Raw genomic sequence first — 12,096 nt, forward strand, 5'->3', positions numbered from 1 at the left:
TTCATAAAAATAGGACAGACGGGGCTTCGATTGGTCGTTGAGCGTTTAATACATATTCCAAGTCATGCTCGCAAATCATTGGTTTAGAGATGTGAGCGACGCGCTCTCGCAGCCAATGAGCTTCCAGAGTCAAGCACCTCTCGAGCCCAGGGGAAAACCGAACGGTCCATTTACAAAACCTCATTCAAGGTTTGACTCTCGGAGAGAGCGCATCTATCGATCAGCGCGAGCGGACCGCATCCGTTTGGGATTAAAATCTGAACCGTGTTTTTTAGTCCACTGCGAGAGGCGCGTCATCTATACGGTGAGTTTAACCCTCTTTCCTCAAATATTTACACCGCGTTCACTGAAATATCTGTATGAAAGCGGTTGTTTTTGTGCAGCGCGTAAGTTTTTCGTGGGCTTGCAACTGCAAAAACAGCTGTCTCGCCTTGAGGGGAAAGCGAACGCCATTTTCTCCAAGAGAGGGCTTATACTGTTTGGCAACCATTTTAATGCATAAAGTTTTTCATATCATATTTTGCGCCGTTGCAGTCGTTACAGAAGCTTGTGCGCTCAGTATTACTGACATTTCTAGGCGAGGTCGGCGGTGCAGCCTGAACAGTGTAGGGTTTTGTGAATGGAGGTCTCTCTTTCCCCCTTCACGGATCGAGTTTCACTTCATTGAGAAAAACAAGAGGCCGTCACGGGGCTCCGAGTGGGAGGAGGTCCTCACCCCGTTCAGTCTTATATTTACTTTAAGCACTTAATTTAAGGGTAGGTTTGTTTCCACATAAAATGCGTGATGTGTTTGGAAAAGTCCCTTTATTCTAAAAGAAGAAAAACGCAAAAACAGATTGCAAATAATTATGTGTTGATTATTATTATTAAAAATGATTTTGAGTTGAGTATTTTTATTTCTTTTTCATGCTTTTTTGGAGTAGCAAAGTAGTGGTTTTAAGTATCGTTGGTTCTAACTGCACTTAAACCTGAAAACTGCACTTAAGCCGCTCAAGTGTTCCGTTCGTTTACTGGCTCGTGGTAGCGTTTTAAAATTCATTAATATTTATTTTATATGTTAGTTAGATTTGCATGGTTTCTCATCTAGTACGATGTTGTAGGTGTGCATGTCGATATTAAATAAGAAAAATAATACATTAAAAATAATGTTATTTAATGAGGGGTGTGTGCATACACACTCACATCATAAAGAGTAACAATAACATTTTACATTTATAATTTTTTTTATTCAACAATTAAACTTCACACGATAGGTCAGCATAATAAAAACGCAATAAATATCTACAAAAATAAACAACAATAAAATCATATATAATTACATTAGAAACATTAAAAAATCACAATGAGAGTATCAAGTAAAGAATTGTTGTTTTGTGGAGAAGCGTCGCGAGAAAAGCTGGCGTCGTCCTCACAGTCTCCACTTCCAACTGTGCAGTTGATCCAGTAAGTTAGTTAGTAGACAGTGTTCCTTAGAATATAATTTTTTTTTTATCATTATTGTTTATTAATCATGGACTAGTTATATAAAGGGAATATCAATGAAGTTTAACACGCAATGCATGCTTTCCATTTTCCTCTGGTTATCTTAAAAGTTTCATGATTCTTTTCATAGTCTAATCAGAGGCACAGATGGTTGGCTTTGCTTATGTAAGGTTTACATTCATCTCTACTGTGGATTGCGTTACTGCAGCTCTCTCTCTCTCTCTCTCTCTCTCTCTCTCTCTCTCTCTCTCTCTCTCTCTCTCTCTCTCTCTCTCTCTCTCTCTCTCTCTCTCTCTCTCTCTCTCTCTCTCTCTCTCTCTCTGTCTTTACTCATATGCTCTGTCAGGAGGGATGTTATGATGGGTAACAGAGAGAGAAGGGGGAGGATGAATGCACAAGATCAGATGGATCTGAGGGTTTTGTCTGCCTCAATGCTGGGCTTGGTGTTTTGATGTGGGCACACTTGACTGTCCAGTAGATCTACTGCGCGATTCATCTTTTTTTTTCTTCTTCTTCTTTAGAGAAAACGGAAGACCCAGAGAGGTCAATATAACAATCGCTTTTAAGCGAAGACCCTTTTCTGGGAGCCTCCTTGAAGACCCAGGTGACATGGACGGATTTTATGACCAGCAAGTACCATTTATGGTCCCACCAAATGTAAGTAAATTTCTTCTTATCTGAAGATGCGTGAAGCTAATGGTGTTTTGTTTTTCAACGTTAAATTAGGCAACACTGACCAAAGTGTTTTTCCACAGCAAAAGTCATTACAAGTGGAGGAACCGTACAGCCGAGCAGTTAATGACAGAAAAAGAAAGTTAGTGGAGACTGAACTCGCTCAGGACACAGAGGGTAATTTCAACCTAATGAACATCACTAATGCATACTTGGCAGACGGATCTGATTATTGAGATACATCAACAGCGAGAGAGCAGAAGTATATGTGCTCAAAGTAGTTTGATCCATGCTGTGATTGTTGAAGGCTGCCTTTCATTTATCAAATACTTGGATCATAGTGGCTTTTCATGCTTTCAAACGGTCTTGTCTTTGCCTGTCATCCGCAGAACTATTCCAGGACCTCAGCCAGCTGCAAGAGATCTGGATCGCAGAAGGTTTGTAACATTTAATTTCATGCATGTCATTTTTGCTTTGTCGTGCAGCTGACATTTATATTTCAGACTCATGAATATTTCTTATAATATATGCATGTGGAATATTTTATTTCTAAGTGATGCACTTTGTCCCAGCTGCTGTTCATTTTTCATGACACTCTGGCCATTTCATTTGGTCCGTTGCACTAGCTTTCTGGCAGTTTCCGGTACAATAAATCCAAAAATAAACATTGTCTGACAAATTGACACTGATCCTCAGATTGTTTATCAGCAGGGAGCATTGTTTGCAACTCTTTCATGCTCTCCAATCTCTCTCTCCACAGCTCAGGTGCCCGACGATGAACAGTTTGTCCCAGATTTCCAGTCAGAGAGCTGTGAGTACCTTGAGATATATTATTTATTCTCCTTGGCAGTGTACTTTGGATGCAGTCCAGAGAGGGCTAGGGAAAACGGCAGAGTTTGAGCTCTTGGAGCTATTTATTATTCATCTCATGCTCAAATTTAAAGCCAAAGTTTCATGGGAAACAAAGGAGATCTTAGACTAAGGATGGTGTTGAGTGTGCCAGACAGTCTCGTTGATTTAAGTTGTTGAAGATGCCAGCAGTCATACTCGCAAATGGAGCTCATAATATAATGCATATTAGATATTTTAGCATGCATTAACCTTTAAAGAAATTGATATACTCTTTAACTTGGTCAGTGGTGTAACATCCCCACACACTTAATCAAATAGTGCTTTGATTTAATAGGACTTAAACGGTGTTTCCACTTTTTTGCCTGAATCCTCTCAGCGAGAACCCCCACGACTACCTATTTTTTCTGGGAAATCAGCCGATTGGTATCGGCATCACATGATCCAAGCTCATAATCAGATTTCACACTTTCATGCACTCTGTTCAGCCTCTGGAATGGACCGGATTCCATCGGGAAGGTTGAGTGGAAAAGGCTTCCCCCTACCCCACAGCCTACCTAAACCCAGGAAATCCACAGCTACTGAAGCTCATTTCATTGAGGGTTCTCAGTCCGAACGCACCCAATTTGTTAGAGCCTGGCCGCAGGAATCAAAGCCAAAGGAAATACTTGCGGAATGCTCGGCGGAGCATTTTATGTTATTTTTCCCCCGTTTTGTCTCTGAAGTTTGTTTTTGTTTTCGTCTGATGTTGAGGCTAGGAGACAGGGTGTGTACAAGGGCATGCATTTTGGTCCAGTTCTGCATGTCGGTGTGGCGTTACTGAAAAGATTTGTGACATGCTGTTTATAAAATCAGCCACTTTTTGAATGTAAGCCGTAGGTTTTTTTCATGCGGCATTCCAGTGCAAACTTTTCTTAAAGTCAGTATCAACGGGTCATCTGAATGTCACATGGCACCCCATGCCCTCCTACACTCTACCAGTACTGTATCAATGGGGTAATGGCCACTTCTTTAGCAATAACCCCAATGAGCACAGAGCAGGAAATCTTCCTACTTTAACAGTTTACTTTTGATAGTTTACGTGGAAGAGAGCATGTCATTTACTCATTCTTGTCTGTCTTTGAAACACATATTACATTTTTAATGAAACCTGAGACACTTCTGTCCTCCTGCTGAAAGTTTACATCAAAAACGGTCATTAAGAGACACTAAATGTAATCCATATGAATCGAACAGTTTAATATAAGTCTTCTGAAGAGACATAATTGCTTTATATTTGATGAAAAGATTTTTATTTTTAGCAGTATTTTATTCATTAATCAATGCACATATAGAACACATCAGATGTGGTCATTTTTGGGTGAACTAGCACTAACGCATGCTTTGAGCTTTCACGTGCCTTATAAGTATGGTCTGGGTGATTTATCTGCCTCAACGTGTGTGGATCCAGTTGCGTTGGCCATTATGTGGCGCCGGATATGAGAGCTTGATGCAGAGATCCAGGGGCTAATGGTTACAGTGCGGGAAGGAAAATCATTCACAATCATTGAATTACGACCACACTGATTCATGAGTATTGACTCTGCTATGAGGGGAGTCTGAGGGGAGCGCTTTGATTGCATGTGTTGTTCTGCACCATGATACTGATGGGCAGAACGAAGAGCTTTTATGCCTCGCAGTCGATTGTCATTACCCGTGAAATATGGTGGTTTAATGGTGGAGAAGAACCTTCTTCTTAATCATTTCACTGCATTTCTGTTGATGTGTTCGATTGGACAATCTGCTTCATTAGAAACATCTCCTTCTGCTCTTTTTCTCTCACAGTGATGTTTCATGGCCCACCACCGGGGAAGATCAAACGGGAACTGAGTCCATCCAAAGAGCTCTCCCCCTGTAGCCAGGATAGAAGTCCCATGCCATATGGAGAGAAGTGCCTTTACAGCTACAGGTGCTTTCTTAGATATCCATCTCAGTGTCATTGAGATCTTCTTGTCTGCATGGTGACTAATTGTCTTAATTTTCCTCTAAACAGTGCCTATGAAAGGAAGCCCACGGCTGGGTTCAAGCCATTGACTCCTCCCTCAACGCCCGTCTCACCATGTGGCCCCACCAGTGCTCTGGGGACACGTCCCCTGCATGAACAGACTCCTCCCCCCATCTCCAACACAACATTAGGGCAGCGTCTCCTTCATGGGCAGCCTTCAATGACCAAGACCACCCCCAGTCAGCAGGCACTCCCTCACCACAGCCAGAGCCCACCTTTTGCAGTACCCTGTCCACCCCTAAACCATGACACCCACTTCAATAATGGGCCTAGGTCAGTCTCTGCATAGTTTCAGGACATTTGAACACTGATACTTAGACATGTGTATTTACTACATTTTTACCTCAATGGAATATTTTAAAACTTCTTTAACAATTTTACATTTTTTAAATTAGTTTGAAAGATGTCTCTTAGGCTGCATTTGTTTGCTCAGAAATAAACAGTAATATTGTATTAAAAAAAAATATTAATTTATTTTATTTTATTGTAAAGGAAAAGCTAAATTTTCAGCAGCAGCCATTACTTCAGACTTCAGTGTTACATGATCCTTCAAAAATCACACTAATATGCTTATTTGGTGCTCAAGAATCATTTCATTATTATAAATGCTTAATGTTTTTGTGGAAACCATCATGCATTTTTTCTGAATTCATTGATCAATAGAAAATGTAAAAAACAGTGTTTATTTGAAATTGAAATCTTTTGTAACATTATAAATGTCTTAACTGTAATATTTGATGCATTCTTGCAGAATTAAAAAAGTGTTAATTTCTTAAAATTATACTAAAAAAATGTATAATATCACTACCCTAACATTTTGTAGTGATATTATATTATTTTATATGGCAGATGACAAAAATATAACGTGCAGATCACTGCTGGGGGGCTATAATAATATGACCCCGTGGGAATAGATTGGCTGTCATCCTGCCTCGCCACCTGTAGCTGAATTCCTGGGAGCTTGCCGGAGAATGTGTGGCACGTCATTTACAGCCAGCAGAAGAAAACACTAAAGTGCTAGTACTAAGCTGCTCCTTTATTTATCCTTTGTCACATGACAAATACTTTGATAGTTTTACATGCTTTATGTTTATGACTTCCTTGAATCATAAGCAGCTGCTTGAATTTAACTGAAAGTGCATTCACTCCAAAACTGTTTCTGATTTTTGAATGTCGTTTTTGTCTATTATTGTAGGTTTCAGCGGCAACTTTCAGAGCCTTGCCTTCCATTCCCACCTTCTGATGCCCAAGGAAGACCCAACTTTATGCCACAGGTCCCCAGCACTTCACCAAGAGATGGAAGGCCACCTTACCATCGCCAAATGTCAGAGCCCTTGGTTCCTGTGCATTCTCAGAGCTTCAAACAGGAGCTCCTAGACCCCCGCTACGCTGAGCAAGGTGTTCCCAACATGGGCCCATCCCAGGCTGCCTTCCACCCGATGACCATCAAGCAAGAGCCGCGAGACTTCTGCTTTGACTCTGGTGAGGACAGTCCCATGTCATAGTGTTCACAATCTGGCTGGGCTTCATGAGGACATGGGAGGTATTTTGTGTGCTTTTAGCGTTGTTTAGGGAGGTGTATACGAACAAATGCATGCGCACCTTGAACATTTGCGTGCAAAGGAGAGGCATTTTGAGAAGGCTACACTCCTCATACTTAGACATTCCTTAAGTGCAGCATTATTAATAAACAGGGCTGTCAATTTACCATGGTAACTTAATGTAATTGGCTCCTGGCACGTTTGTAAGTTCTGTAAGGAAAATAATTAATAAAAAAAAAAATTATAATACAGTATATATAATGTCTTTTGAATTATCTTTACATTTTATTGTCATATTATTATTATTATGTTAGTGTTATAGTGCTTGAATTGTCTTGATTATTGGGGCTCCTCAGGAAATATTCATATGCAATTAATTCTGATTCATTTTATTAATAGAATTAGCATGTAAATCATGAATTTGTACATTTTAAACAATTGACAGCTCTAGTAATAAATGGAAATAATACTCAAAAGATGAATGTGTCATTTAAAGTGGATATTTAGTACTAAACATTGTTTAAACAAGTTTCAAAAGGGTGCATTAAGAGATCATATCTGAGGGAGGTTGGGACATATTCCACATCAGGATATTTTGTTCTTTTCCTTTCCTGTCTGAGCTCAGGGTAACCCTGTGCATCCTTCTGTCTTAAACCTCTCTGCTTAGCTGAGCTTCCTGTTTGTGATCCATATAGTCTTGTACATTCTTCTGAGCGTTATACTCTCCCTCTAGGTTTATGTTTGCAGGTAACTGATGTAATTCTAAATCCTCTTACCATCCTTCTTATAAATCTGTACGTCACGTATTACATTTGCATGGGGGCGGCTGAAGCGAGTCTTTTCATCTGTACAGCAGCCTGGCAGATGATGGATCTGATGCACTCAATGAGGATCGCTTACTCAAAGTAGGACAGAAAGGGGTGGAGTGGCCTGGCGTATCACCAGGACACAAGAACAGATAAAACTTGATTGTCATGGTCCAGTATCTTGACACGGTGGCTAATCCCATTTGGTGACTCAGTGCTCACTGCTAATGCTGCATGTTTCTTTGGTGTGTCGATATGAGCTTAAACAGTGCTACCAGATGTGTGAGGCCCAGCTGTTTCATCAATGTTTTAAAAATGCCAGAATGACTATGGTTCATCGTCTTGCCTTTTTAGAGCTCCTATAAAACCTCTGTTCAATCTCTGTCTTTATTAGAATTAAGGAGCAGACAGTGTAATTTTAACATTGCTGAGCACTATTACAGTTTTGAATTTGTTATATTTTCATTATTTGTGTAATTTATTTCTATTTATTTTTTATTATTTTTATTTTAGCTTTAGTTTTTTGTTACATCAAATAAATATAAAAGAGAAAAAATGTTTCATTAGAATTTAAAATAAATTTAAGGTTTTTTTATACTGTATATTTTATTTTAATACGGGTATTTAGTTTCTAGTAACAAAATGTTTTGTTTAGTTTGTTTTAGTCAACCATAATAACCTTAGGAACAGTTAACAATTTTCTAAAGGTTCATTTTATTTGATCTTTAATTATAGCATTCATTTTATTCAGTTTAAAGGACCGTCAGACTCATTTGTCATTGGTAATTTCTCATTTTTAATAATCCCACTTTATTATGTTGTTTTGCAGAAGTGCCTAAGTGTCAGTCTTCATTTGGGAGAGCAGCAAGCTTCTACCAAAGCCATGAGAGTAAGTGGCATCGCCATTGAAGCATATACTACCTGCCTGCAGCTCCAGCATGCTAAAACCATCTTATCCTGTCTTCATCTGACTAATTGTTTCTTCCCTCTGCCTGTAGACTTCTCATTTGACAGAGATCAGCAGTTGTATTTCGACGACACCTGTGTGGTTCCCGAGAGACTTGAAGGTAAGATTTCAGTGGTCGAATGGTCATTTCAGTAGTCGTCAAGTGCTCAGTCTGCATTGTAGCGATTCATCAGGGCACTCCTTTCTTTGAAGCGAGAGTTGGTGGTGCGACATGAAGACTGTGTACACATTAGCCACATTTGTGTTGGAATTTCTCACCTGCTTGTTCACGCTGCTCTAAGCAAACTCTAATCCTGGTAATTCTTGTTCCTGACAGGGAAGGTAAAGCAAGAGCCCTCTGTGTATCGTGACGGCCCGCCTTACCAGCGTCGCGGCTCTCTCCAGCTTTGGCAGTTTCTGGTTACGCTGCTGGATGATCCTGCTAACGGTCATTTCATTGCCTGGACAGGACGAGGAATGGAGTTTAAACTTATCGAGCCAGAGGAGGTGAGCACCAACAATCACCAATTCTTTTTCACTTTCTTTCAGTCACACACACCATTTACAGTAGTCCTGTATGTTCTCGCGTTCAGCTTTTCAGGTTTTTATTCATGTATTTTTGTGTGAATTTGGTGATGACAGAAAAAAAGAAACTAAAACTTCTAAACTGCACATCAAAAACACTTGAGGTGGATTTTATTTGTTAAGGGCAATAGTTTAGGGTAGTCTTGTTCAAATCTTGTTTTGTTTTGTATTTTTTACTTGCACATAGATCTCCTGGTTTATTTGACAGCTTCGGGGATTTTGTTAAAGCTACAGATCTTACTTCCACATTTTTGTATTCCCACCCACAGACAGTCATCTTAAACTCAGTGCATTATGGGTGTTGAAGTTTCCGTAACTTTTCCAGGAAAGAGGACATCACAGCTATTTTTCTGTTCTCACGTCATGTAGCAAATAAAACAAAATACAATCCACAACTGAAATCACAACTAAAAATTAATAAAAGCACTTTCAATTCCACAACTAAATCACTGCTTTAAGAAGATATTTAGACATTTCATTAATGAAAGCACATTTACAGAATAAGCTAAGGTAGATGCTACGGTAGTCACGTGACTTTTTTTGAGAAGCAAGTCATGTGTCTGAATACCTTGCACAGATTATAGTCTGACACCTAATAGTTCATATTTTTCCAGGCCGGTTGAGTGCTCTGCATCGAAAGTAGTTTATTTAATGAAAAAAAATATATATTTCTATTGAATTTCTCTTTGTTGCATATTGCCAACTAAACTGAAACCCAGCTAATGAAATGACAATCATCATCTGTGTTTTCAGGTGGCCCGACGCTGGGGCATCCAGAAGAACAGACCAGCCATGAACTATGACAAACTCAGTCGCTCACTGCGTTACTATTATGAGAAGGGAATCATGCAGAAGGTAAAGGCAGGTTCCCGTTTTCTTTACTCTATGCTCTGCTCATAATCACATTTGTTTTTTTTGTTTGTTTTTTGGATGATCTAATGGCTCTTTTCTCTTTTCAGGTTGCTGGCGAGAGGTACGTTTACAAATTTGTGTGTGATCCCGAGGCCCTCTTCTCAATGGCCTTCCCAGACAACCAGAGGCCCAACCTTAAAGCAGACCCCGACGGCCTGCCCGGAGTGGATGAGGACACACTTCCGTTGGCGCACTATGACGAGGGGGCTTCATATTTGGTAGACGGTGGCGAGCAGTGTGTTGCTGGGATGCCTTTCCCTGACGGTTACGTGTATTGAGCCTGAACCGTTGATCTGACTGAAACACACCTGTCCCTATTGCCTCAACTCCTTTTGAACTGTTGCCCACTTCCAGATTAACCCTCCCGATCATTAAAAGAAGAATGAGGAGAAATCTGCGAGCCACCTTTTCTCTGGCGTCAGCCCATGAGAAAGGTGTCAAGGAGGTGAGGAAAGCTGGTTTCCCGACGCTTAAACCTTCCTCGTGGCAACCGGTCACTGCCACAGAGAAGAAGAGGTTGAGCTGGAGCCGAACCGATGCCGAAAGACTGACAGATCTCATTGCGAGAATTGTAGCAATTCTGTTTTTGACAATCTGCTTTTTTTAAAAAGAAAAATTGGTAATGAATTATTAAGAGACATCCTCACAGAGAGAAACCCTTAAATGCAGCACTATTTAATAGTTGCCGCCTTGGTCCGAATTAATTTTGTTTCACCTCTAAACCATGTAGACAAGAAGTCAAAAGGGCTTTATTTTACAAGGAGAAAAATGACCCATTTGTTTCTTCAGACTTTTTAGAAAGCTGGCTTTTATACAACACTTTTTGTTGAACTAAATGTGGACAGCTTTAATTATGCAGAGGAATTTTTGTATTGTTTAGTTTTGTTCTGAGTCCTTTGTTGTGTGTTGATTTTATATTAACTTTTTGTTTTCATGCTGGTTAACCCAAGGGTTGTTGATGTGAAGTTAAACCAGAGGCACTCTTAGTATATTTAGTCAACTTCATGGACTGTTAACTCATTTCTGTAAACCTGTTGCTATATAATTTTGGTTTTCACTTCCCAAAAAGCCAAATTTTGAATTACAGTTCATATAGTTTTCTCACTTGACAACATTCAAAAGGGATGCACTAGTCAGATTTTGTCCATGCTCAGTGAAAGTGAAGGTCAAACAACATTATTTTTTGGCATTATTCTATATTTTAATGCACCAGGAAAGCAAGAGTATCAGGGCCTTGCATGCAATAAGGTAAAAGAAAAATAAATTTTCCTGGTCAGCTACTCATTGCCAATCTCAAGTTGTTCAAAGACCACTGCTTCATTTGCATGACATATTCAGTGATCAGCTGTCCACTAACATATCGCTTAATGCTGGACAAGGAAGAAATTGTGGAGTTCTCTGCATTTGTTTTCTCTTTTTTTTTTCTTTTTTTTTTTGAAAAGATGAACATATATTTTTGCAAAGTCTGCATTTATTTGATTTTATTGTATAAGCTGTATAGTTCTGCCTGTAACAGATACTCTATGTATGTTTTAAATGGATCCCTGTGTTGCAGTGACTGCACACCAGTGGTTACCAGACACCCTTTCCTGATGGGTTCGAGAGCAGTGCCTTTTAAATGAGAGGTGCAGCTTTTAAAATAACCGTTTTTCTCATGGAATGAGGGGCTTGTCTCAACATCCACCATTTTAAGGGTTGTCTGCACTTGTACAGGCTTAACCTTGTCCCCTCACAATGTGTACCTTACACTGCTGAGTTTATAATCTGTACTGGGTACAATAAACTGTCTATTCTGCTTCACTTGCACTCTTGTGCTCTGCTTTTTCTTCTCCCACATCAAACTATTACAATGACAGAGTAGCCACATATTTGATTTAGTTAATGTGAGACTGTGGAGTTTTAAAAAATTAATAAAATTGTAAAATATTATTAAAAAGTGTGTATGTGTAGAAGTGTGTGTGTGTGTGTGTGTGTGTGTGTGTGAACCCCTTGCAGAATCTGAGAAAATGTGAGTAATATTTTAACAAAATAAGAGAGATATATACAAAATGCATGTTATTTTTTCAGTACTGTCCATGAGTAATATATTTCACATATAAATATGTTATACATTTGTATACAAGTGAAAACTTTATGAACAAGATGAAGATGTCAGAAGATACTTGCATGTTTCCTGAAAATATATATATTTTTCCATTAAGTACTGGCCTTTGGAAGCAACAGAACATACTTGCATGTTTCCTGAAAAACAAATTAAGT

The 12,096-nt window shown here is 39.3% G+C and overlaps 1 protein-coding gene across 2 annotated transcripts; it reads left to right on the forward strand.

Moving 5' to 3' along the window:
• Positions 1–145: 145 nt before the first annotated feature.
• LOC109057967 (ETS translocation variant 5-like) lies at positions 146–11,637 on the forward strand. 2 transcript variants are annotated; one of them, XM_042763585.1, is made up of 13 exons: positions 146–304; positions 2,004–2,139; positions 2,238–2,331; positions 2,544–2,591; positions 2,915–2,965; positions 4,828–4,951; positions 5,036–5,320; positions 6,243–6,529; positions 8,224–8,283; positions 8,393–8,461; positions 8,678–8,847; positions 9,679–9,786; positions 9,885–11,637. In XM_042763585.1, exons 2-13 carry the CDS (start codon positions 2,092–2,094, stop codon positions 10,113–10,115), a joined length of 1,575 nt encoding a protein of 524 aa, XP_042619519.1. In that variant the 5' UTR covers positions 146–304; positions 2,004–2,091; the 3' UTR covers positions 10,116–11,637. The 2 variants fall into 2 exon arrangements, with proteins under 2 accessions (XP_042619519.1, XP_042619520.1); XM_042763586.1 differs by having other exon boundaries at positions 9,679–9,780.
• Positions 11,638–12,096: the final 459 nt, after the last annotated feature.

Source organism: Cyprinus carpio, chromosome A9 (assembly GCF_018340385.1).
Source record: "Cyprinus carpio isolate SPL01 chromosome A9, ASM1834038v1, whole genome shotgun sequence".
NCBI lineage: Eukaryota > Metazoa > Chordata > Actinopteri > Cypriniformes > Cyprinidae > Cyprinus > Cyprinus carpio.